The 26,016-nt window shown below is 36.3% G+C and overlaps 1 protein-coding gene across 3 annotated transcripts in view; it reads left to right on the forward strand.

Moving 5' to 3' along the window:
• The window catches only part of ALCAM (activated leukocyte cell adhesion molecule), a 205,225-nt gene that overhangs the window by 123,994 nt on the left and 55,215 nt on the right, over positions 1-26,016 (forward strand). For 2 of the 3 annotated variants that reach the window (XM_053564320.1, XM_053564318.1), the window contains exons 2-3: positions 21,017-21,117; positions 25,454-25,673. In XM_053564320.1, the coding sequence (XP_053420295.1) occupies positions 21,017-21,117; positions 25,454-25,673 (321 nt within the window). Of the gene's footprint in view, positions 1-4,005; positions 4,079-21,016; positions 21,118-25,453; positions 25,674-26,016 lie in introns of those variants that run through there. The other variant, XM_053564319.1, reaches the window with a different exon arrangement.

Raw genomic sequence — 26,016 nt, forward strand, 5'->3', positions numbered from 1 at the left:
GAGAATGCAATAAAATTGTAATAGACAAACAGTTTCTTCCCACTCTCCATCCCTAAAAGAATACAATAGTAAGTCAGAACTAGCAGTCAGTTGACCACCAAAATGTTTGGTATTATTTATGTTAGTTAGTTGTAAGTGAAGTATTTGAGAGGACTAGTAATAGGATTTTTTTTCTTTTTCTTTTTTTTTTTTTCTTTGAGACAGGGTCTCACTATGTTGCCCTCAGTAGAGTACTGTGGCGTCACAGTTCACAGCAACCTCAAACTCTTAGGCATAAGCTATTCTCCTGCCTCGGCCTCCCAAGTAGCTGGGACTATAGGTTCCCACCACAATGCCGGGCTACTTTTTGTTGCTGTTGTTGTTGTCATTGTTGTTTCATAGGTCCAGGCCAGGTTTGAACCTGCCAGCCCCAGTGCATGTGGTCAGTGCCCTAACCAGGGAGCTATAGGCTCCAAGCCAGGATTTTTTTTTTTTTTTTTAAGTAACAACACCAGGTAGAAATGACCAATGTAGCCACCTTTGCCTTCCTGTCAGAATGCTGCAATTAAAGTATGTATGCTTGCAATATGCACCATAAGTGTGACCCCACCATTCACCCTCGGATCTATTAAGTATAGAGTATAAATGTCTTAAAACAATAATTAAGTAAATGAGGTGAGGGATGTATTAACCAGTACGATGGAAGCATTCCAAATTGTATATGAAATCAGCACATTGTACCCCATAAATGCATTCACGTATACATGAAAAAAAGTATGTATGCTGATTTAACCACAACTAATTATAGCTTAAATTAAGATGGGAGAAAACTGTTGGAACATAAACTTGCCATTCTTTCTGAATATTAATATGCAAAGAAGGACCAACTTTTCTTCCGGCTCTCCTTCCTTCTTCTCTTCCGCCTTCTCTCCCTAGCCACATGCCCTCCTTTCCTCCCTTCTTTTTTCTTATATTTTTTTTCATGATTCTGTATTTTTAAGATAAAAGTTTTGTTCGTAGTGAATATTTAGTTGACATTTTTAAAAAACCAATCTCTCCTTTAAAGTATTTCCTCTCCAACTTCAGCATGCTGGAGAAAATACTGATGCAGTGTTTACAGTTTGATAGCAGGGAAGTTAACCTTTCTATTACATGCTTCATCGCATGACACGGTACATGTGCTTGAAATATATTATCTCTATTTCATATCACTTGTACCAAACTTCGAAAACTCAGTATCTTTAAAATACCAAGACTATTGAGGGCCAATGCATGATAGGGTGCTAACAAAAAGAATATTGGATTGAGAGTTAGCAGAGGTGTTTTCTTAATTCTGTCTTTCATGTTTAAAATCCTCTGGTCTTTAGCCTAATTAGTTACATGAATAGTGACCTGTATTAAATAATATCTAAGGTCACAACTTGAGATTACTGGACATTTCCTTATACAAGCACAATAGCAGAAATATTTCATAGAGCCAGAGTCTTCTTTTCTGCCAACCTCAACCATTCAGAGGCCAGCCAAGAAACTGGGAAACACAAAGGTTTTGAGCAGACAAAATAAATTCTCAAGTCCATGAACTGAACCTTATCCTTAAAGGCAATTCCTTGGACACCTCTCAGAGACTGTATATTCTTTAAATAGAATCTCTTTTAAGTTTTATTATCGTGTGTTCAAAGGCCTGGCACGTTAGTGGCAAATTGGAAAGGGACTAAGAGACAATTAGCAAATGGAGCGGGGCCTGGGGAAGGGCTTCGCAGGCTCTGAAGGACTGTGCAAATGTGAGCTGTTGTCATTAGCCTGAGTGACTGACAACTGACAGGAACAGTGAGAGGAAAGATACACAAATCATTTCAAACAAAACACAGGAACTTCAAACATCACTGGAATTGAGGCTGTCTGCTAGTTTGGCAAATAAATTTAATAATTCCACTAATTCCCAAGATGTTCACTAGATTCTAGCATCGTACAAGCTCTTAGAAATAACTGAATTAGAGATTTATTTACCTTCTGATAATATTTAGTTTAAGATATGATGTATGTGGAAAGTGCATTCTTAAGCACTATATAAATGTTATTTTGTCATATAATTTGATTTGACATCAGGAGTGTATGCAACATTATCCAAATAGTTTCCATCTAAACGCATGTAAAATAAAATTCTATCTGGTACATAGAGGCTAGATTTCACATACCTAGAAAATAACATCTGAATGATACTAAATATAAGAAATGATACTTTAATTTTGCAAAGCAATTATATTTTTATTATCCATTATGGAAGTAATTAAGATATTTAAACAAAATGATACGATGTTTGGATCAGAATTTTCTGTAACGTAGCTTCTAAATCCACAAATTTATTCTGATAGTAGTATTGGAAAGATAAAAAATATGGTGCATGCTAATATTCAAAAATAAATTACATGCTGAGGCAATGTAATAAAAAATTTTAACTGATAGTGGCAACCAAGCTAAGCAAACCGAAGTTATAGCTAGAAACACTCATCAATGCAGAGTTAGAAACTAAATTCAAAGTTTGTTCAATATCAAGTTACTAAAATATTCATTGACAACTCCAACAGCAAATTAAATTTTAAATTGAAAATGGAAAATCTGACACACTCTCTTTTTGCCAGTCTAGACATAAAAGTAACAGGGCTTCAAATCCCATCTGAAAATTAACTGCATGCTTTTCTCACATTGGGGACTATGAGTCCCAGAATGTTTAAACCTGTGTTATATCCTATTATACCTAAATCAACTGAGGCCCAGTCTGGTCACAATGATTTAGAAGTAAACCTGTACGTACTTATGATTTAATAAAAAAAAAAAAAAGAGGGGAAAAGTACTGATTCTCTCTAGTCTGTACTTCAGTCTTCTTTCAACTACAAGTTACAAAACAGATGTTTTATGCTGAACTTTTAAAAAAGGTATCTGATCATCTGCTACCTAACATTAGTGGCAGACAACATTTTAAGAATGAAGACCTGGGTGGTTATCACAGTCCAAGATCCCCAGGGCTTGAGGTCATGTTTGGAATTCATTTCCCAGAGTTGGGGCATTTGAGGAGAGTACAGACAAACAAATGAATGGTGAATAGGAGAAATGCCTTGGGCCCGGCAGCTGCAGGTTAGTCGGATAGATTGACTTCCTAGCAGACAGAGGACGGTTTGCTCAATTACCCTTTCGTATAACTGAGAAAGAAACAGAGGAACACTAGAGATTGCCAGCTCCCAGTGACCAATAATTTTTGAGAGAAATATGTGAAAGACAAATAAATAATATTTTCCACACTTTCCCTGTATAGGAAAGGCATTTGCATCAAATCAAAATTGAAATTCACTTGCAAGTGCAGTTAGCAGCCATAGTCTTTGGCGACTATCTTTGGTCACACCATGACCTGGAATCAGAATATTTAAACAGTCATAGCACAGTGCCTTTGTAGTGAGGCATGAGGTTCTCAGTCCACTCATCAGGGTTTTCAGCACTTCTAGAAGAAGCAGATGAATTCAGGTATGTGTCTAGAAAAGAGAAATGAGAAGTAACTGAAAAGCACCACAGGCCAGGCTTTTTTATTAACATTTCATTTTTGCATTTTCTTTGTCAAAGCTCTCATTGGTAAGCACAAAGCTTTAAAAAAAAATCAAACAACACGATTTCTTTAGAACTGATTATGTTTCAGTTTTGTATTTTTCATAGTGCATAGCCAAAAGGGCTTGTATGTGTTAGAGCCAAAATGCATTTTGCATTAACAATTTGCTTGTAGAAATCCAGCCACCTAATACCACTGAAGTTAATATTTGCTTTGGGCTGTTCTACTTACTTAGGCTTGAGCTTTTCCAAAGAGCTAACACAAAAAGACAGGCTGCCTGTTTGCCTAGTGAGTGCCTGATGTCACACAGAGTATAACAGGCTTCTGCAGAGACGGGTACTATTGTGCTTCACGTGAGCCTCGTACTTGGCTGTGTTGGGAAATGCAAGCTGTGTAGTCTCGGCTGCAGCAAACTGACTGAAGCTCACATTGATTCCACCTTGGAAATGTCTCCCATCTCCCTTTCACGGGGCCTCCTCTTCCTTCCAGCTGTCCTATTTCACTGTAAGTGCTCAACCTCCTGAACGTTTTAACATTCTGACAGGGTTACCTTCCCTGAGTCCTTTCTTCAGCTGGTTTGCCTTCATATTGCTGCCAAAAATAATTTTCAGTAGTAAAAAATCTAACCACTTCACTGCTATTCTTAAAATAAACTCTTTTATTGCCTCCACATTCCTTAGGAATAAAGACCAAATTTTTTAAGCTATTATTTCAGGCTTTCAAAGTGTTGCCTCGAAGCGTCCTATCCAGCTGCAGGTCCCTCCCTCGCCCCTTCCATCCCCTACACCTTAGCCACACTGCCTGAACAAGATCATGGTCATGACTTTGCTGCAGTCTTCCTCTTGTTTGGAGTTTCCTTCATCTTTTCACTTGTACCAGGTAAATGTTTACAGTACCAGGTAAATGTTTAACCCATACTTACTATCATCTATTTTTCAGACACATTTATTATTTCCCATTTTCAATAGATTATTTGCTTTCCCAGATTCATAATCATAACTGCAAAAGTCTTATAGCTACTAAGGTTTCAATGAATAGCAAACTTTCCTAATGACATATTTCAGAAGTAGAATTGTATCAGTTATTGATCATATGTGTTTACCTTAGTGACTGTTAGGTAAGATGTTGTATTAGAAATTTTCTTTGTAGAATAGCTTCCAGATTTTAAAATCAGAGATACAAATCTATGGATTTCTGAATAATAAACTCCCTAAAGCCATGTAAATTATCTAAGAGGTATTTAATATGTACTTATTGATTAAACATGTACCAATAATCATTTTGTGTGTTGAGGCTACCTGCAATTCAAAAAAACATAAAAAGGAAAACATTTTAAATTAATTCCAGAGGCATTCTTATCACTTCTTATACATGCACAGAGAGTTAAAATTGTAGCTGAAGAACACACACTTATAGCATGTTTTTGTAGGACTCCAGAGGGAACTAACTTGAAAATTGCCATTGGATTTTTCAGACAGTGATACCGTCAAAATGTTTCAGTTTTTTTCTTTTTATTTTTTTGGTTGGTTCCCAGTTAATCACTTCCTGAGGCAAGCTTTAGGATTTCTTTCACGTGTAGAGTCATAACAAAATGAGATTCATAAACAAAATACATTAGATAGTCTGAAGTCCTGCTAGGACGGTTACTGCTCATCTTTATAACCAGGATTCTTTTAATGTGTAGGAACAGTGAACTTTTTTTTAACCTAAATGACACTATTATCTTTAAAAGTGGTTAAAAATAGCAGACCCAAGGAGGTAATAATACAATATTCATTTAGGGGAATTTTAAGTGTCATTATCTCCTAAGCAGTACCCATGAACAAATTATCAAAAGCACTGTCTCTTTCAAATGGAAACATGAAGCAAATGTATTAGCACCTCCATGGGATTAGAAATATATGAGAAACGTAATCATAAAACAGCAATTGCTGAGCTGCAGCTAAACCACCCAGGATGCTGTCATCAGAGAGGCTTTGGTGCTGTTGAAAAGTAAGCACCTGCTGAGATCTGCCTGAGGATTCAGCTGCCTGAACTGGGATCACCTTTACTGACAGATGCCACAGCTTTGCCCTTCAAGATTTTTAATGTCTTTTGCTCCCCCTGTACCAAGAGGATTTAGATGGGACTGTTTAAATATAGACTATTGCACAGGCTGAAAAAATTATGTGTATAAATTGTTCTTAATTAATAGATTATCTTTATCTTTCCTAGGTTTATAGAAAAATTGAGTAGAAGGTATGGCATTTGTATGTAGTCTTTTACACTCCCACCCATCCAGATTCCCCTATTAGTAACATATTTGGATGAGTGCATTATGTTTGTTACAACTGGTGAGCAGATATTAATATTTAATTAACTGAAGTTCATAGTTTTCAGGAGGTTTCCCTCTTTGTGCTCTACATTTTATGGGTTTTTACAAACAATTAATAACATTAAGCCAGCATTACTTGTATCAGAATGTCTCACTACCTAATAACTTACTGTGCTCCATCTGCTCACTCTCCTCCTCTCTCTGAAATTCTGGCAGTCACTGATTTTTTTACTTTCTCTGTAGCTTTGCCTTTCCAGAGTGTCATGTAGTTAGAATCACGTAGGTTTTGTGCTTTTCAGATCAGCTTTTATCACTTAGCAATATGCATTTAAGGTCCCTTCATGTCTTTTGCATGGTCTGATAGCTCATTTCTTTTCATTGCTTAATAATATTTCATTTTCTGGATGTCACAGTTTATTAATTCATTCACCTGTTGAATGACATCTTGGTTGCTTCTAAGTTTTGGAAGTTATGAATAAAGATTCTATGAACATATTTGGGCAAGTTGGAGGGTAGACATAAATTTTCAACTCCTTTGAAAGTCACAACTGTGAAAATAATTTTGATGGAGGTTCACAAATTAGAAAGATATGGATGAATCCTAGCCTTCTCTATCCAATTAGCACATTTTTGTTAGAGGTCTGCCGATACCTCTGCTGTTCTAGGAGTTAGAAATACATTAAAGGCTACTTTGCCTGTTTCCCAAATGCCTTCCCCCAAGTTAAAGAGCCTTACATAGTACTACGCCTCTGGTTCCTGACCCTCAAAGATGCCCATTTTCTTGAATATTTATGATTTTCCATTTTATTTTGCAAATTAGATGGGCTGCCATGGACAAGACTGTATAGGTGCTCAGTTGGTACATAGCATCCTATTGAGAGAGAGGTGATAAAATACATTAGTTTATTTTCTTTCTAGTCCTTCTAACCTATACATCTTTAAAAATATTTATTTCTAAATATATAAAGCATTTTAATACTTTTCAAACAATATTCTTTAATTATCCACATTAGAAAATGAAATAAGTACATGGAATCAATTTCTGTATATCAAGTAAGGCTGAGAATTGAACTTGACCTGAGAACTCATTTTGAGCTTTAGTTCCATCACCTACTGGTTTGTTGATATTAGCTTAGTCTCTTGACTTTGCAAGGCAAACAGTGTCTTATTAATAAAATGAAGTACCAAAATATGTATTCATTATACAGGCTACTTTGCTCATTATACAGGGCTTTTCTGAAGCCCCAATGCAAAACTGGACAATATATATCAATGGATATTGCAAACTATAAAACATCAATCATAATTACCATTGTTGTTACTGTTATCGCTCTAATGTATTTTAGATCCATTTAACTTCTTTTCTATTGCATGTATTTTGAAATACATACACATTGTGAGCTGATTACTATAGTCAAGCACATCACACGTCTATCTCATGTAGCTACCACTGTTTGTGTGTGTGAGGAGAGTCCCTGAAATCTATTCCCTTAGCAGATTATCAGTACACAGGTCAGTGCTATTAACGTTCATCATGCTTTGCTTTAGAAGTCTAGACCTATCCATCCTACATAACTTCAACTTTGCACCTTTGACCAACATCTCCCTGTTTTCCCCACCTCCCCACCATGATAACCACTGCCCTCCTCTCTGTTCTAGCATTTGATGTTTTTAGGTTAAAATGTAAGTAAGATCACGCAGCATTTGCCTCTCTTTGTGTAGCTTATTCCACTTGGTATGAAGTCCTCCAGGTTCATCTGTGTTGTCATGGATGTCTGGATCTCCTTTCTCCAGGCTGAATAATATTCCATTGTGTGTGTGCACATTTATGCACACATGCAACTATCTCTTCAAGTACTGATTTTCTTGTTGTTTTTTTTTTTTTTCAATTTGTTTAAATTTTGGAATATTAGGAAATACACACTTTGTTTACGTTCTCTGTTTTTGCACAGATTTGATCAAAGATATAAGTGTTCCCTTTCTCCAGTGTGTACTGTACCCAAAAGGTGTGAATGCACCCATTTCCCCTCACCCCCCAGTTTTATTTACTGCCATATGTGCACTTAAGTACTGATTGATTAGTTCTAATTTGGCATTGACTACCTGTCTTACTTTCTCCATTCTTAGAATGTTTCACTTAGAAGAATGGTTTCTAGTCCCATCTGGGCTGTGACAAAAGATTCTAGACCACCACTTTTTACGGCTGAGTAGTACTCCAGGGTATGCATATATCACATTTTAGTAATCCATTTATGTATTGGTGGGCATTTGGGTTGCTTCCACGTTTTTGTGATTATGAATCGTGCTATGATAAACATTTGAGGGCAGGTGTCCCTTTTATAAAGTGACGTTAGGTCCATACCCCGCAGTGGAATTGCTGGATCAAATGGTAGGTCTGCTTTAAGTTCTTTGAGGTAACTCCATACAGTTTTCCACAAACTTTGTACGAGTTTGCAGTCCCACCGACAATGTCTGAGTTCCTCTCTCTCTCTCTGCATCCACGCAAGCATCTGTTGTTTTTGGACTTTTTAATACGATCCTTTCTTATTGGAGTTGAGTAATATCTCAATGTGGTTTTGATTTGCCTTTCCCTAATGATTAGAGACATTGAGCACTTACCATGAGTATTTCAGCCATTAGTATATCTGCACTTGGAAAGTTTTTGTTCCTATCTTCTTCCAGCCTTTTGTTTGGGTTGTTTGGTTGATTCTTGCTGATTTGCTTGTTGGTTATCAGTCCTTTATCAGGTGTATGGCATACGAACACTTTCTCCCCTTCTGCGGGTCATCTCCTCACTCTTCCAGTGATGTCCTTGGCTGTGAAGAAGCCCTTCAAGTTAATCAAGGCCCATCTGTGTATCCCCGGTGTTGCCATGATTGCCCCTGTGGTCCTCCCCATGAATTCCCTGCCCAGGGTGATTTAAATATTAACTATCAAACCTTTACCAGATGTATGGTTGGTCAATATTTTCTCCCCATAATAGATTCCCTTTTCCTTTTTTTGGTTGTTTCCTTTGCTGTATAGAGATTTTTTTACTTTCATATTAGTTCTTCTTGCTTGTTTTTGTTTTCTTTGCCCGTGCTTTTGGTGTCATATCCAAAATAAATCATTTAAAGATTAATGTCAAAGAGCATTGCTCTGTTTTCTTCTGTGAGTTTTATATTTTCAGGTCTTACTAAAAAGATTAAAAAGTCTTTTTTCCATTTGGAGTTAATTTTTGGTGTATTTAATTTTTTTTTAATTTAGATAATCTTTTACTAAATCAAAGTGGTGTTATTTTTAACTACATCTTTACTGAAATTCTAATTTTCTGGAATTTAATAGTCTACTAATGTCAGAGGGTAAATACAATTATGCTCTCCCTAATTTCCCTCAGGTGTTAGTCATGCTCCTCTGAGAAGCAGATGTCAAAATGGATTTGACACACAACGATTATATTAGGAGAAACACACATGTGAGTAAAAAAAAAAAAAACGAGGATGGGGGCTTAGAGAATCATTGGACTGCAAAGCAAATACAATCACGATTGAAAGTGAAGGAGCAGGAAGGTTGAGTCAAAGCATCCTGCATTGTCAGGCAATCTAAAGAAGGTTTGTTATGGTGTCCTAAGGCCACAGGGAGCCCTCACAGGAGCCACTTGTCTGTAAGAAACTTGCCTGACTAATCCTGTTGCACTCACTTATTTCCTGGGAACATCTGGTGAACAGCGTGCTCTTAGCACAGTCCTGGTGATAGAATACATAGCATTTGGGTCCTTGATAGGTTTTGTTCCCAGCAACTGAGGTTCTATAAGGTGTATTCTCATGTGCACTACATTTCACAGCGATGTTTATTTTTCCTAAATAATAAGCAAGGAAGATGAATCATTTATTTAATTGATGTGGCACTAAGTACAGGCAGGTGAGATATGGCATGAATGTTAACAAGCAAGGAAAACAGCTGAGTCCAGACTCCTCCTCAGGGGAGGAGCTCATGGATACTAACACTGTCTGTGTGTTCAGTGGAATCAGAATCTGTAGAAGAGCCATTTTCCTGCTATAAAAACTTGTTTTCTTTATCCAGTATTGTTGTTTTTGTTTTGTCACCTTATCCACAATAGCTCATCTTCCAAAAATTCTTCTAGAGAAGGGGTCATTAAATTATTTCTCAAACTATAGTATAAGTATGAGACATTTTAAAATTACAACTGGCCTCTGGGGCTAGAAGATGAAGTTTTCAAAGAGTTAAAATATTCAGGAGTGAGGAAAACTCTCAAATCTGGAGACCACTTCAGGTGCAGATTTTACGCCCTTAGAAGTGATAAAACCACTGTTCAACTTAGCTTCTTAGATTTCTCATTTCTGCTCATTGCCTTCCTAAATTATCTTGTTCTTTTTTCCCACCTTGCCTCCCACTCATCAATTAAGGATAGTGACTGACAGGAGAAATGGAACAAAAGGAAAGTTATTGTTAAAGTGTTAATAGATGTCAGTATGTCTCTCCGAGTACATGTGCCTCAGAGTCATCCTGCTGAGTTCCCACTATGGGCCAGGCTCACTGGTCCCTGCGGTGACCCAAGATTTCTTGAGGCAGAAAGATCGTTTCTTCTTCATATTACAGATTATGCTGATTTTCCAAGTGTGTGGAACTATTTTTCAATTTTATCTTTTTGTGCTTTCGATTTCTTTCAAAATTTATCTTGGACATAGAGATGTGTATTACTATCTCTCTTGTTTCCTCAAAGCTACAAAACCAGATCTTACAATAAGTTGAATTGGGTACTTAAAGCGGAAAATGCTGTAGAAAGCCATCATCTTTTTCTTATGACCTTAACTTACAGTGCAGCCCCTCCAGGGAGCTGTCAATTAAAAGCATGGAATTTACACAAATCCACATCTTGGAAATCAGCCAGCAAGCTGCACCAAATATGTGGAAAAACCTATTAAATAGCTTTTTAACCTTTATTACTTACCATGTTTGATTGTACAAATCTATAGCCTCAGGAGGCATAGGCAATGCTAATTGGAATTCATGTGAAAAAAAGAGCAGAAAGCTATTTCAACGGATATAAACATTTCTCAGTACCAAGTCAAATACTTCACGTGGAATATACCAGAAGCTAGCATACTGGATGAGATCGCTCCACTAATGCAGAAGCAGAAATCTACTCTGCTCACTTCATGGCCCTAATAATACACTTGTTATCCCTGGTAATTCACGACCTCAATTATAACATAAAATTCTGACTCTTTAATTCTAATGCCATCGAACATTACTTTAAAAGCTAAAGCAATACAATTAGTGCAAGCTGTTATTAATAGAAGCTTTCTGGGAAAACAGTGATGATTTTATTAGCTAAAAAAAAAATGTTTGTGATATATTTTTTCTAAGCCATTTGAGGGGGAATATTAAAGCTGTTAGAAAGTTGTTGTCTTGGAATTTGAGAGTATTATCAATGACAGCTTTGATTTTCTCAAATCAAGAGATCTTTGTGTTGTCATGACATTAAACAATTTGCAGAAAACAAATTTAATAATGTCACAATAAGTAAGAATTCTGTCTGAAGAAAAGACTCTAGTCTAAATTCCAGAAGTTCCCATTACTTCAGATGATCTAATTAAGGACTTTTTGTGAAGCCTTGTGCCTGCTTTCCTGTTGATAACTTTTTCATGAATATGGTTCATTCTTCTCCTTGCTAAAATAATTGAATTGTATTCACAGATTCAAACAGCTTATGTAGTAAAATGCAAAGGAACATGTAATTTTTCCCCATTTAAATAGAACTGATACTCTCAAATGGTTAAACCTGGAATTTCGTGCTCAGAAGATATTCAGTGAAGCCTAAATGTCTGCATCGTTCCCTGCATCACCTTAATATTACTGCTTTCCATCTTGATAGTGAAGACAATACATTGTTACTGGTGCTAGAATGTTCAAATGTTAGTTTCTTTCACCTACTTCTTCAGTTAAGCGTGTTTCCAATGTCCTCAGGATCTGGATTCAGACAATGTAATAAATTATTGGCAAAATTAACAAGGGAAGAAGGGAGCAGAAGAGAAATCATACTTTGCTTATTATTATATTGACTAATTGAGTGGATGACTCTTCTTATATGAGCACCTTAAAGACACAACCTCAAGTCCTAGATAAGTAAACGTGTTATATAGAAAATAGCCAATTTTATGAACTTCATTGAAATTAATTACATAAATGTTTTTCTTTTGTTTGTAGAGACAGGGTCTCAACTGTACCGCCCTTGGTAGAGTGCCATGGCATCACACAGCTCACAGCAACCTCCAACTCCTGGGCTTAGGCGATTCTCCTGCCTCAGCCTCCCGAGTAGCTGGGACTACAGGCGCCCGCCACAACGCCCGGCTATTTTTCTGATGCAGTTTGGCTGGGGCTGGTTCCGAACCCGCCACCCTAGGCATATGGGGCCGGCGCTCTACTCCCTGAGCCACAGGCGCCGCCCTACATAAATGTTTTTCAATTTTATAATGAGCAAAATATGCAGTGTAAAGGAAAATAGGCTTAAACATTTCTCCTGTTTAGTTTTCTTCACTACGAAAATCTAAAATAAAATATGTACTGTTATTCTTTTAACATAAAATAGCAATACTTTTGTTCAATATATCCTTCTCATACATATGTATAGAGCATGAGTTGTTTTTCAATTATTCTTTTTAAATTTGTCACCACTCAGGGACCTATGCCTTGGCATGTTGGTAAAGATTCCATAACCTAGTAAAAAAAACTCATCACTTGACAATGATGAGTTGGTAAAACACCCCGATCCCATTCTGGCCAAGTATGTGCGAATCTCAGCCTCCTCTTCAGGAAAAAGAATGTGAGGATAGTTGCCAACGAAACCCTAAAGTCGAGTGCTTTAGTAATGCTTGAAATGTAAGTCCAGATCTTTGTGCTTTGGGGCAGGTATACTATAGTCCATTAAAACATTCTTTCTACATTTTTTAAAGTAAAAATAGCCTTTTGGAAGGATGGTTTTAAGATACTAATTTCTAAACGAAACGCATAGGAAAGTGTGTCCCTTTTCCCATCCTGTAGCTGTATTCTCTACAATTTCAATGAATAGTATATGGTTTTCTGTAATGTTAAGTATAGAGAAATGAGGTGAGCAAGTGGATCGTTAGCACTCCATCAATCTAGTACCAGTGGGGCTGAAGTATGTATTATTACTTATTACTTATTACTGAGCTACTGTAACCTCGATGGTGTGTCCAGGAATTTCAAAATGAGCAAAAAATGAAGGCCTTTTCCTCAAATAGCGTACAGAATAGTGGAGGAATGAAACTGACAATTTCTCACTGTTTAAAAAAGAAATTGAGCTTTTATTTTTATTTTATGACACAGTCTCACTTTGTTGCCCTCGGTCGAGTGCTATGGCATCATAGCTCGCAGCAATCTCAGTCTCTTACCTCATCCCCTCCAGTAGCTGGGACGACAAGCTCCCACCAGAATGCCTGGCTAGTTTTTAGAGATAGCGCCTGGTTTTTGCATAGGCAGCCTTGAACTCGTGAGCTCAGGTGATCCACCTCCCTCGGTCTCCCAGAGTGCCAGGATAACAGGTGTGAACCACCATGACCAGCAAATTGAGCTTTTAAACACATGAATAAACATATCTTTCTTGAATTTCAACACCATGAGAATTTCAACATCCAGTGCTTTGTTTTTATCACTGCTGTATTTCTCACCCTACAACATAACTTGGCACAGAGTAGACACTCACTAATCAGTGAACAAAGGAATAAAGGAATGATACAATGTTTTAAAAGTCAAAATATGTCTTTTATAAAATAAAAGCAGTGTATTTGGCTCTCTCTTCTTTCCAATGGGTTCACGAAGAGGATTGGCGGATGGATACACATTCCACTGTAGTATCCCTGTGTGAATGAACAGTTAAGTTCTTTCATTTTTTTCAGTATTCAAAATAAAGGTATCTTGTCTTTATATACAATTATTTGCACATAAATGCAAAAACTTTTGTAAGATAGCTATCCAGCGATGATGTCACTAGATTAAACTATTTGCATTTTAAAAGTTGGTGCTAACGAACTGCTTTTCTGTAATTTTTATTCAATTTATAGTGCACCTTAACCTTTTATTTTTTATTTAAGATCATCTTTGACCACAATTTTTAAATATACTTTTATAGCACTCATAGAGATCTTAAAATTCATTAATGGGTCTCAAGTTAAGAAATTCTAATCAGTGCGATAGAATTTGCATATTTTCTGATTCAACATTCATTAGGCACCTCTCAAAAAGTAAAATTAAGAGTTTGCTCTGTGATGTTAGAGACATAAAAACCATTCAATTTTGCTGTGTTATTCAGAAAAAATAATTAAGAGTTTGCAACTTAAATCAATTCTGTTGTGTTTTTATCATTTCTAAATAATATTTTTGCTTATAATTTTAAAATGCCCCCAAAAGAAATCCAAATACTGTTGTTGATGATGAAAGTAAAGAGATCTAAGATTTTATTAGAGACATTTTATGTGCATTTATGAATTTTGGAAAACTGCCAGTCTTAGGACATGTTCCTTAGGAAGATCAAAGTTCTACTCTGTAGAAAATATGATAATAAAATATTGACTTTGCACTGAAAGAAAACTAAGCATCACTCAGGGCCTCTCATGTACTCTACCTGTGAGGTAGTTCCTATCTTCCCATCTATAGAAACCTTAATTCAATGAAATTTCCTCCAGGAAGCCTTTACCAATTATCTTCAGTTTCATTGTTGGAATTCTTTCTATACTACCACAACATTTAGCTTGGCCATTAATTACTTCATACTAATTCCATTCTGTTCTTTAAGGAAAAAGCATCTGTATATTATTTATAATTTCCCTCCACAAACCACACCTAAAATTTTACCTGCAGTAGGTGTCCAATAAATATTATACTTAATACTTGACTGAGTGTACAATGGATGATTCTCAAGAGAGAGATTCAAGGATATATAAGAATTCATCCCAGGGAACTATAAAAATGAGGCAGAGATGGGATAAATCCTAAACTAATAGGAAGAAATTGTGACTTATCCTGTTTCATAGACCATTCCATGCTTGTAATATAATGTACTATCAGTCCTTGGTAAATTAAGAAATTAATTCTCAGCAAATAATGATACTGTATTTTTTAAACTTCATTGCTCATATAGATACCCTCTCTATAACATAATATGGATTATAACATTGACCTATAGTTTAATAAAAAGGTGGATATTTAGAACATTATACCACATTTGTAAGTAAAATAAAGGTTACATATCTAAAACATAATCCTGGGTACTAGCAAAAGTGTATAATTTAGTAAGGTGGGGTCATTTTCCCTGTAAAGACTGTTCCACAGTGGCCCAATCCTTCATCTAGAATGTCTAATATAGTGCACTCAGGAAATTGTAGGAAGTGGTAAAGGAAAGGAAGAATTACTACGTTTCTCATCTGCAGGCATTACTAAATTATATCTACATTATAATACATAACTCTTGTAAATGACAATGCAGAAAGTGAATTTTGTATAAACAGATCCTTACCAAATGCACAAAAGACCTAAACTGGTCTCTAAGTGCCAAACTTCGTTGAAGGAATTTTAAATAAAGAATAAACAGGGAGGAAAAAGCTCTTCTTTCTGTTTTGCCAAATGACATTAGATTTCATCAGATGTCTTCTGTCCACCATCCTTTCCAAACCATTTGGCAGTTATAGCCCTTTGCCCCTCACACACACACAGAGTTCTCAGGAGTGTCTAACCTTTTGGCTTCTCTTCACCACACTGGAAAAAGTCAAGTTGTCTTGGGTCACACATTAAACACACAAATGCTAACAAGAGATGATAAGAAAACAAACAAACAAACAAAAGGTCTGTGCATAATTTTTGTGATATCCAACACCACAGACAGACCAAAACCGTCCTCACATAGTCAGCGTGAGGCCTGTTGGCCACAGGTTGGACGTCCCTGACAGCTCATGACCTCGACAAAAATCTTAAACTCTTGTTTATGGAATAAAGTAGGAGAAGAATAGTGAGACAAGGTAACTCTCTGTGATTGAACCATAAAATCTCAGGCTACAGACACTATGAACATTCTAAAGACAAATATTTCACTCTATCAATAGAACTATGGTATTTTATCATATTAAATAAAACTTATGTAATATAATAGTTTAGAAAGTGTTGTATACATAGAAAGTATAATTTGTTCTTGAGCATATGGCACATGAAGTAGATTTTCTTAAAAAAAATACCTTTCTCATTTTTGTAAAGAGACTAGGAATCCAATTTCTAATATCAGGAATCAATCCCCTCGTTGTAGTTTGCATGAGATGTTTCTGTGAGGGAAACAAACTTGATAATAACTATTAGGTACCATTTCATCCTCTCTCCCTCTACTTGTATTCAATGATTAGTCTTACACTATGATTCTATTTATTTAAAATTCCTTTATTGGAAACCACAGTTTTACCGATAGAAGAAGCAAATAGTTGACGGTTTACACCAGTAATTCTCAACTGGACAGGGCTGGGAAGTGGGCAGTTTTTCCTCCCAAGAGACATGTGTCATGTCTAGAGACTCTCTGTGTTGTAACAGAGGGAAGAACTACGATGGGTAGAGAGAGGACGCTGCTAAACATCCCATAATACATAGGAGAGCCTCTCACAACAAAGATGTGTCCATCGAAACCAGGATGAGAAACCCCGTGGTAAAGTAACATTACAAAATATATACATGTTTCAGCTAGGACTGTACATACCCTAATTCATTAATGAAGGAAATAGGAGCATTAGCACATTTATCTGTCAATATTAATCAAATAAATGTAAAAATAATTTTTAAAGAAACTTCTTATTTCTACCTACCTCCTTCCCAATGGTTACGTTTTAGTAATTTTTTTGTGAAATTGGAATTTAGTTCTTACATCATAATCCCTGAGTCCGTTGTAATTTGCAATTAGCCCTTTAATGCACGTGGCAGATATACAGAGCTCAAAAAGGACTTTAAGGACGATACTGTTAAAGTATTGGTGCAATAAATAGCAATCAACCATGCTTAATTGCAACATGTAAAAACAGACTCTAATTCTCATTCTCTATTCTATTCTATTTGTTATTCTTCTGCTTGAAATGTGATAGCAGAATCTGAACTTCACGCCAATTCCAATGTATATGTGTAGCAAAGAAAATGATTCCTCTCCACTTGAAAGTCAGTTTATACAGAAAAATATTCATTGCCAATGTGGTCAAATTACCTCTTTTTAAAAAAATTAGAAATAAAAAGTTACTTACCTAGTTCTGAAGTTGTACCAGAACCTGTTTTCAGAGCCTCTTTTAAAACATTTGCTATGCAAAATGCATAACTATCACTAGCTTGTATTTTATGGTCACCTGCCTGAGTCTACATGTCAGAATTACTCCGGCAAAAGATTACCTTTATCCTGTGATCACCCATTGTATTACCATTTACTTCATCTATGTAATTCCTTTCTAATTCCATTGCTCTTGACCTCTGTTAAATAACCCTTCGTTTTAAAATGCTTAAATAATCGCACACTGCTTCTCAAGGATGATACCTTTCATACTTTATTTTATGTCAGAACAATTTGATTTAAAAAAGAACATTTTGATAGCAACAGTAATAATAAGTCATAAAAATGTCTTAAATTTATAGAACATATTCAACACAGAAGGTTCTAGCCCAACTGGAAGTTTCTTACGACCTGTGCTTATCTGCTGAGACATAACACGTATTGTGCACGAAGGAGCACGCCCGTTTGGTTTAGATTCCACAGTTAGTCACTTGGAGGAACTTGAGGAAGGATGTCATAGGCATTCTATATTTGCAACAGTGCAATAATCTCTGAGCTACAAAGCCATGAATAATTTAATTAACTATTATTACTGGGAGAAAATGGCAAGGGAATTCTAGTACGCTGAACTCAATTTTCAGACTTGCCAATTCAAAGATAAAAAGCTTTTACTTCTATGAAAAGCATAAACAGAATCATCGGGGTCTCTCCTGCACTTCATCTCAAAGATTAAGATAACTATAGAAACTAGGATAAGTCATTACCAAATCATGATAGCCTCTGTAGCCACTTCATCCCTTGGGTATCAGAGATGTTAGCTCATCCACAGACGCAAGCCTCGGAGCTTCTATCAGACAAATATATATTTACCGGAAGAGGGAAGTTGATGGTTATAGCAAAATTGAAAATTGATTCTAAAATAAGTACAGTTATGTCTCTTTGTGCCGTCTGACTTATCACCGTGTCTTCTGAACGAGGCCATAGGAACTGTGTTCATGTTCATAACTGCTGGCTTTTTACCTCCTGCCTTCACGCTTGTCAAGTATCTATTCTCCCCTCTATTCTGCCCTTCAGGGTTCGGTCCTGACTGCGGATCTGGTGCCATCATTAAAAGTCACAGTCTCTACATTTTCAAATAGTCCAGAAAAACAGTTTTTGCTTTCTGGTTGTCCCAAGTGAAGGAAGGGGGCATTTCATATAATCACGTGCAAATCAGAGAGAATGGGTGATCCTTAGTTTCTCTTAACAGTGAGAGGAGAAATGTTCTCCTCTCTAGTTCCATCCATGAACTCTTGGGTTTGCTTTTTATTTGTTTCTCCTCAAGATAGAGACTATGATCCAAAAACAAAGTCCACATTTTCTGCACACCCAGGATAATATGTAACAGCATTTAGAGTATGTGATAGGACAGAGATTTCTCAAAGATCTAGTGATGTTGATTCTTCTCTGCTTGTCAAAGATGTCAAGTTGATAACCACAACCTGAAAGACTCCACAGCATTCCAATGAGAAATCATTTTATTAGGTCCCCATTAAATTGCTAGGCATTGTTCCTGAAGATACAAAGATTAAAAATATATGGTCCCTTCCGCTGTTGTAATTGTGCGTTCATCATGCTAATACTATGTACTTGAAATTCATATAACCTTAAAACTTGCTATAAAATTTGATGTATATATAGCACATTAAAGTTCTATAGGGAAGAGAAAAGAAAAATGGTTTGCGAGAAAGAGTAAAGCATTAAATTCTCTGAAAAAGTGTTTTTTTGTTTTTTGTTTTTTTTATTTCCCTTTACCTGGCAAAAGATTCACCTCATGGGTGCCTAAGCTCTGTAAATGGTTTTCACTCCTTGGCCAACCACAGAATCGTTGTCAGTTATCAAAGGAAGATGTGCAATTATAATGATAAAAGATAGTTAGAGGTTTATGGCCTGCCATAATTTAAGGTATATAGATGGATCGTCTCCCATATTACTACATATTCAGGTGCCTTGCTGTGAAAAGATGAAGAAACAAAACATGAAATCACAAAATGATTTCCTTGGCTTGGCACAGCTGCACCTGTGTAGTGTACGAGTGAGTGTCTAAATGCATGGTAGAAATTCCACGCATGGAAGCCGAATATCATGGAAGACAGGTGCTAGAACGTGAGATAAAGCGGCTTCCTAAATCTTGCTAGTTTCCATGTCTGCAATCACGATCTAGACCCCCACTCTTTCCAAGAAGATTGAAGAAAAACATTGTTCATTTACCGTATTTTACTTTTCAATCATTGAAATCAAAAGGGATTACAGTTACAGTATGGAGAACACAAAACAATTTAAAATTATTTTAGGAGATTTCTTATTATAACACTGAACATATGATAAGCAATTTTAAGTAAACCTCCTGTCCCAAACAGCAGGTGAAAACACATTCTCGCTTCTTACATATTGTATTCTGTGTTTTAACAATGTTAAAAAATACTGAAAATGAGCTCTGATGTTGCATATTTACATGGAAACGTGTGTTCTTTGTCATGTTTTTGTTCAGTGGGGCAAATTTAAAGGGGGAGTATTTCCTGTATTGACAGAATTTTAAGATGGTAATTTAGTTATGTTATTTTACTGAAAGTTAATGATTTTTAGTCCAATATGAAAGTTTTGTACACACTGTGATTGATGGATGACAATGAAAAATGATATCCACCCAGTTCTGTTTCTTCAGAAAGTCATAAAATGGTTTTATTTATGCGTTGCAGAGTGCCTCAGCTTTGCATGTTAGCACCACCTGCTGGACAAAATGTCATTTTTTTTTCTTTTCTGTTTAAAATAGCCCCTTCACACTCTGTAAGCGAGTAAAATATATCTTAACAGATATTTAATTGCAAAAGTTCTAAAGTTTAAAGAGTATTGCAAACAAAATAAAGTTAAAAAATCTGAGATGTTTGCTAAGTACTAATGTCAACTGAAATGCCCGAGTGTTTTTAAACCCTCATAGATACGTACTGATTTGAATGGTATTTTATATTCACATGCAAAAATTGATTTTCTTCCACATTTTAATTATTTATCTTATCATCTATATTTTTCACTAAAGAAGAAAATAAGAACTTGAAGTTTTCTGTACCCTAATAACAAATGGTTTAAATTATACTGTCTCCCCCAAATACTAGTAACCACTTTGTAAAGAACACTTTCTGAAGAATGTTCAAACTGTAAATTCGTATCCTGATGACATTTTATGCAAAATTAAAATGAGTATTTCAATTTGTACTACTATAAAATAGTAGTACACTACTACTACTATTAAGCCACTTTCAAGTTCGTTTTCTTCTTGTAAATAAAATTCGATTTTGGTCTAATATACATATATCAGTTCTCAGTTTTTAACAGTTTTCAAAAAATGTGTAGAAGATAAATTTGGTAATATTTTCAAATAAAAAAATACAATTCTATTTAAAGCTACCTTTGAGAATTTCAAATATATTAATCTTTGTATAGTTCCACATTCCTATGAAATATAGTGAAGAATATAGCCCACCTGCAGATTCAGCAATGTCCCTTTGGAATGCACTGCCCATCTATTTATTCCCTGATAAAACTGGGGGGGGGGGTTCTATCAATTTGAATTGTGTGCTTTTCAAAGACACAGCAGCTAAATAAGAGCCGTTAATATTTAAATAGAAAAGATCATCTAGTCTCATACCTTTTGTGTGTCATTCACATAAAACTATAATGGAAACACTTTATTAAGGCATGTATCTTGAACTCAATTTATTTACTTTGTCACTTTAAGAAAACTTTTAAAATTTCACTCTCTCTCTCTGTTTCCTTCTATGTAAAGGCCTTGGATGGTACACTGTAAATTCAGCCTATGGAGACACCATTATTATGCCTTGCCGACTCGATGTACCTCAGAACCTCATGTTTGGCAAATGGAAATATGTAAGTTTGACCTACCTTGGACATAGTTAATTGCCTGTGGATGTTTACGTAAAATTCTTTCTGTAAGTAAATGTGAATTTCAAATTAACTTAATGGCAATACTGAACTGTTAGTATAAATGCAGGTAGGTAAAATTAATGTGTTGAATATGTCAAAAAATAATTCCTGTCTTACATGACAAATGCTGTTTTAAAACACAGCCAACAAACACATGATTCTTAGATCATGTTTGTCAGGAAGATTCAACCTTAAGTGTTAAGGTAGAGAAAAAGGCACAGTTCCAGAATATAATCAGTGGGTTATAGGACAGAGCTCAGTGGAAGATGTCAACCTCTCCCACGTACTCACATTTAGGGTTTGATGAGCCTCATGTAAAGGCAAGATAATGTATCAGTAACCAGAGCTCTTCTGTAGTCGCTGGGAATTAGTCATCCACAGTACAAACTTGTTTGTGGTGTTTAGCTATAAACTGCACTGATGTTGTAGGGTTTTTACACATTTAACATTGTCAATTTCATCCACATTTCTTGCAGATAACAAAATTGTATTTTCTCAGGTATGAAGGTGCAGATGGGTTTGGAATAGTGGGTAGAGATTCTGGTGGTGGTAGGGAAGCTGTGACCTTAAAGAAATTTGTGGCCTCCCTGGTCCCTAAGTAGGGCCTTTTGATGGAATCCAAATGTTACATAACAAATCCTTTTATTAAAAATAGTGCAGAAGAGAAAGATGATTTTGACATCAGAAAGGCAAAGTTTCCCCACCTGTGAATGGCAGTTTACAAGCTTCGAGTAGATACATGTTTCCCTAAACACAATAGCGAAGTTTGCTTAGAACCTTGAAATAAATTAATCCACATGAAAAAAGCCAACAATCCCATATATCAATGGGCAAGAGACATGAATAGAACCTTCTCTAAAGATGACAGATGAATGGCTAACAAACACATGAAAACATGTTCATCATCTCTATATATTAGAGAAATGCAAATCAAAACAACCCTGAGATATCATCTAACCCCAGTGAGAATGGCCCACATCACAAAATCTCAAAACTGCAGATGCTGGCGTGGATGTGGAGAGAAGGGTACACTTTTACACTGCTGGTGGGACTGCAAACTAGTACAACCTTTCTGGAAGGAAGTATGAAGAAACCTCAAAGCACTCAAGCTAGACCTCCCATTCGATCCTGCAATCCCATTACTGGGCATCTACCCAGAAGGAAAAAAATCCTTTTATCATAAGGACACTTGTACTAGACTGTTTATTGCAGCTCAATTTAAAATCGCCAAAATTTGGAAACAGCCTAAATGCCCACCAACCCAGGAATGGATTAACAAACTGTGGTATATGTATACCATGGAATACTATTCAGCTATTAAAAAAAATGGAGACTTTACATCCTTCGTATTAACCTGGATGGAAGTGGAAGACATTATTCTTAGTAAAGGATCACAAGAATGGAGAAGCATGAATCCTATGTACTCAATTTTGATATGAGGACAATTAATGACAATTAAGGTTATGGGGAGGGGAGGAAAAGCAGAAAGAGGGACGGAGGGAGGGGGGTGGGGCTTTGGTGTGTGTCACACTTTATGGGGGCATGACATGATTGCAAGAGGGACATTGCCTAACAGTTGCAATCAATGTAACCTGGCTTATTGTACCCTCAATGAATCCCCAACAATAAAAAAAAAAAAAGATATTTGCAGAGGGAAAGAATTTGGTGGCCAAATAATTTATGAAAAGTTTCTTTAATGCAACATGTCTCGGAGCCTCTCTTATGTTAAGATGCATTATGAATTATCCAAGGGCCATAAGTTTAATTCATTTCTTAGGTTTATCTGGTGACACAACGTTTTCCCTCAAATATTTCTAAGAGCAAACATTCTGAAGAACACGCTCTAAGAAATGTGCTTAAACTTGAACTCCAGGGGTAGTCTAACATATCTTTTAAATGTGGTTTCTGAAGTCAGGTTCTACAATATAGTCACTGTGGGATTCTGTGCTCATTAGTTGACCCCTATTTTCTCATCTATACAATGAGATAACAATATCTCCCTCATATTGTTGTTGTGAGGGTTACATGAAGTAACGCTTATCTCATACTGGCCACATGCTAGTGGCTTGACAAAGTGAGCAGTTACGTCCGTGGAATTGCAAACTCCTACCCACACTGCTCTTGGGTAATTGAAAAATGAAAAGAAAGGAAGGTGGTAAAGCCACACAGCGCTTCTTTGTGCTCTCCTGATATCCAGTTCACTTGAGGTAATTTTGAACTAGTTCCAGTTATCTATAAACATGGCAACTTGAAGGTAAGACTTATGGGGGAAAAGTCCATAAGGGCCTGGGATGTTACCACTTTATTCACCTGTTTAATCAAGTTTGCTGCCAAATGCATGGAATCAAATGACTAAAACCTCTTGCAATCATAGAAAATTCTAATTATTAACATAACCCAGAGAGTAATTTTCAGTTAAACTGAACTTGCACAGTGGTACTGGAATCTTAACAAGCTGCAGCAAAAATTGCTGAGAAATATATGTCTGTGTTCTCGAGTCAGCCTTGACATGTAGAAATAGTATGCATGCCTTAAGTTAATGTAAGCACTTGAAAGATAAGGGGAAGGTTTGGAAAAAATAAAAGGAAGAATGGGAAAGGCTAGTTTCTCCCTGATCACGTTGTAAAACCACTATGAAGGGAAATTATATGTCTCTGTTCACTCCTCTCAGCCTCCCTCCTGATTCACCAGCATCTGCCACAGGGCCTGGGACAGAAGAGGTCTCTAACAGCTGTAAAGAGAGGAGCCAGGCAATCATAACAAAACCAGGATGCTGAGCTAAAATTTCTGCTCTGCTGAGATTTACCAGTTAGAACCTTGGGAAGTTATTTAAGCCAACTCTACCTCCGTGCTCTAATCTATAAAGAAGGCTAATATGGTAACTTTAATTTAGAGTTGTTAAGAAGGTTAAATCAATTAATTACTGCAGAGGAAGCCCAAAGAAAGCACCTGCCATAAAGTTAAGTGCTCAAAAATTAATAACTATAATTTATGGCATAAGAGAATGAAAACAGAAATTTAAGTTAGTGGTCTAACGTACTTTCCCATAATGAAGGAATGATTTAAAGCAAGGATTCACATTGTAAACCTGTGATAAACCGAAAAGATTTAAGAAGAATATTACTGATGCTTTCCTATATTTAAGCAACTAATTTTTTGAACTCCAAGATAAACTTAGTAATCAATATTAATATTACCATTTCTAAAATCTAAGCCCCCATAGAATCTCAACGAGTGGCCTATGCTTTCATATGTTTCACATATTTTATATCTCAAACACCTTATGAGGTAAGGAAAGGAAGGATTGCCCCCAACTTTAGATTTTATTTCTTGTTAGGTAAGAGAATTTTTATGGCACCCAAGGAAGAAATGCATCTTCTGTCTCCATACTGCTTTATATACTAGACTATGTCTTGTTTTGATGACCAGTTTTTCTATGAAAGCCTTTGAACTGTGTTTTGTGACTTAGCAAAACTATGGATTGCCATGGTTAATCTGATTCTATTGCTTAAGGGACACGATTGTTTTACAAGGGTAAATACTGTTTCTCCATGAAGACGGATTAAACTATGTCCTGTGTAAAGATCAGCTACATCAATTTTGGTTAAAGGTGTAGACATTTAAAGCATGTGGATTAAAGTAAAGAATAGTCCAAAGATATTTATCCCCCATATCTAAACCAGTGTTGCAGTTCACGTATGCTGTGACGGTTATCTCAACATCATCTGGTATACTTGTAGGGTTGGTTTTGTATATATTTTCTATTTTCTATTAAACATAATACCCTGCATTGTCAGTTTCAAAACAGTCTCTATTTCTGTCCTGCTGGTGCAAGAAAAGCTCAGATTCATACAGCTCTGTCCATTCATTTTTAACATGTTTAAACCAATACCTGTATAAGAACTTATGCTTCTCTTCTTATGTGGAGTAATTTTCTGTAACCAAATAGAGTAGAACCTCTGTAAGTTGACCACCAAGGCATGTAACAAATGGGTCCACATGCAGAGGTGATCAATGTAAGGAACAAGGCTTACATACTTATATGTACACGTGGTGCATATCCAGTCTCTGAAAATTAGGTCATCTTAAGGAAGTGGTCTGTGTTGGAAAGTGGTCAACTATGGAGGCTCTCCATCTTTATGTGACGCTTATATCCAAAATTATTTTTCTTGGACAAAAAGTACAGAGATTGGCCAAGGAAATATTGTTATTCTGGATGTAATCCTGTAACAGTGTGAATATGCTTGCTTTTAATGTCTATTATTATTTTCATGTTTAGGAGAAGCCTGACGGCTCCCCAGTATTTATTGCCTTCAGATCCTCTACAAAGAAGAGCGTGCAGTATGACGATGTGCCAGAATACAAGGACAGATTGAGCCTCTCAGAAAACTACACCTTGGCTATCAGTAATGCAAGGATCAGCGACGAAAAGAGATTTGTGTGCATGCTGGTGACCGAAGACAACGTGTTTGAGGCACCTACAATTGTCAGGGTGTTCAGTAAGTAGTTCGTGGTGTAACTGCTGTGTGGAATGGATGTGCTGGAATATGTTCTATAAAAAGAGCACTGATCTCTCCGCAGGGTCTCTGCAGTAGGCAGCTCTGCAGGGAGACGTCTAGAGATCTTCATTTTGCTCATGTGTGTTACCAGCAAGGAAAACAAAAATTCTAAAATTCAAATGGGAGGTTCGCTATGAGGAAGTAAAACAATATTCTCTCTTGTTTTGTCACGTAAAAATGTCCTTCATTAGCCAAGCATGGTGATACAGGACGATCCGTTGAGCCCGGGCCTTTGAAGTTGCAGAGAGCTATGGTCACATCACTGCACTCTAGCCCGGGGAAA

The sequence above is a fragment of the Nycticebus coucang genome, chromosome 16, assembly GCF_027406575.1.
Source record: "Nycticebus coucang isolate mNycCou1 chromosome 16, mNycCou1.pri, whole genome shotgun sequence".
Taxonomy (NCBI): Eukaryota; Metazoa; Chordata; class Mammalia; order Primates; family Lorisidae; genus Nycticebus; species Nycticebus coucang.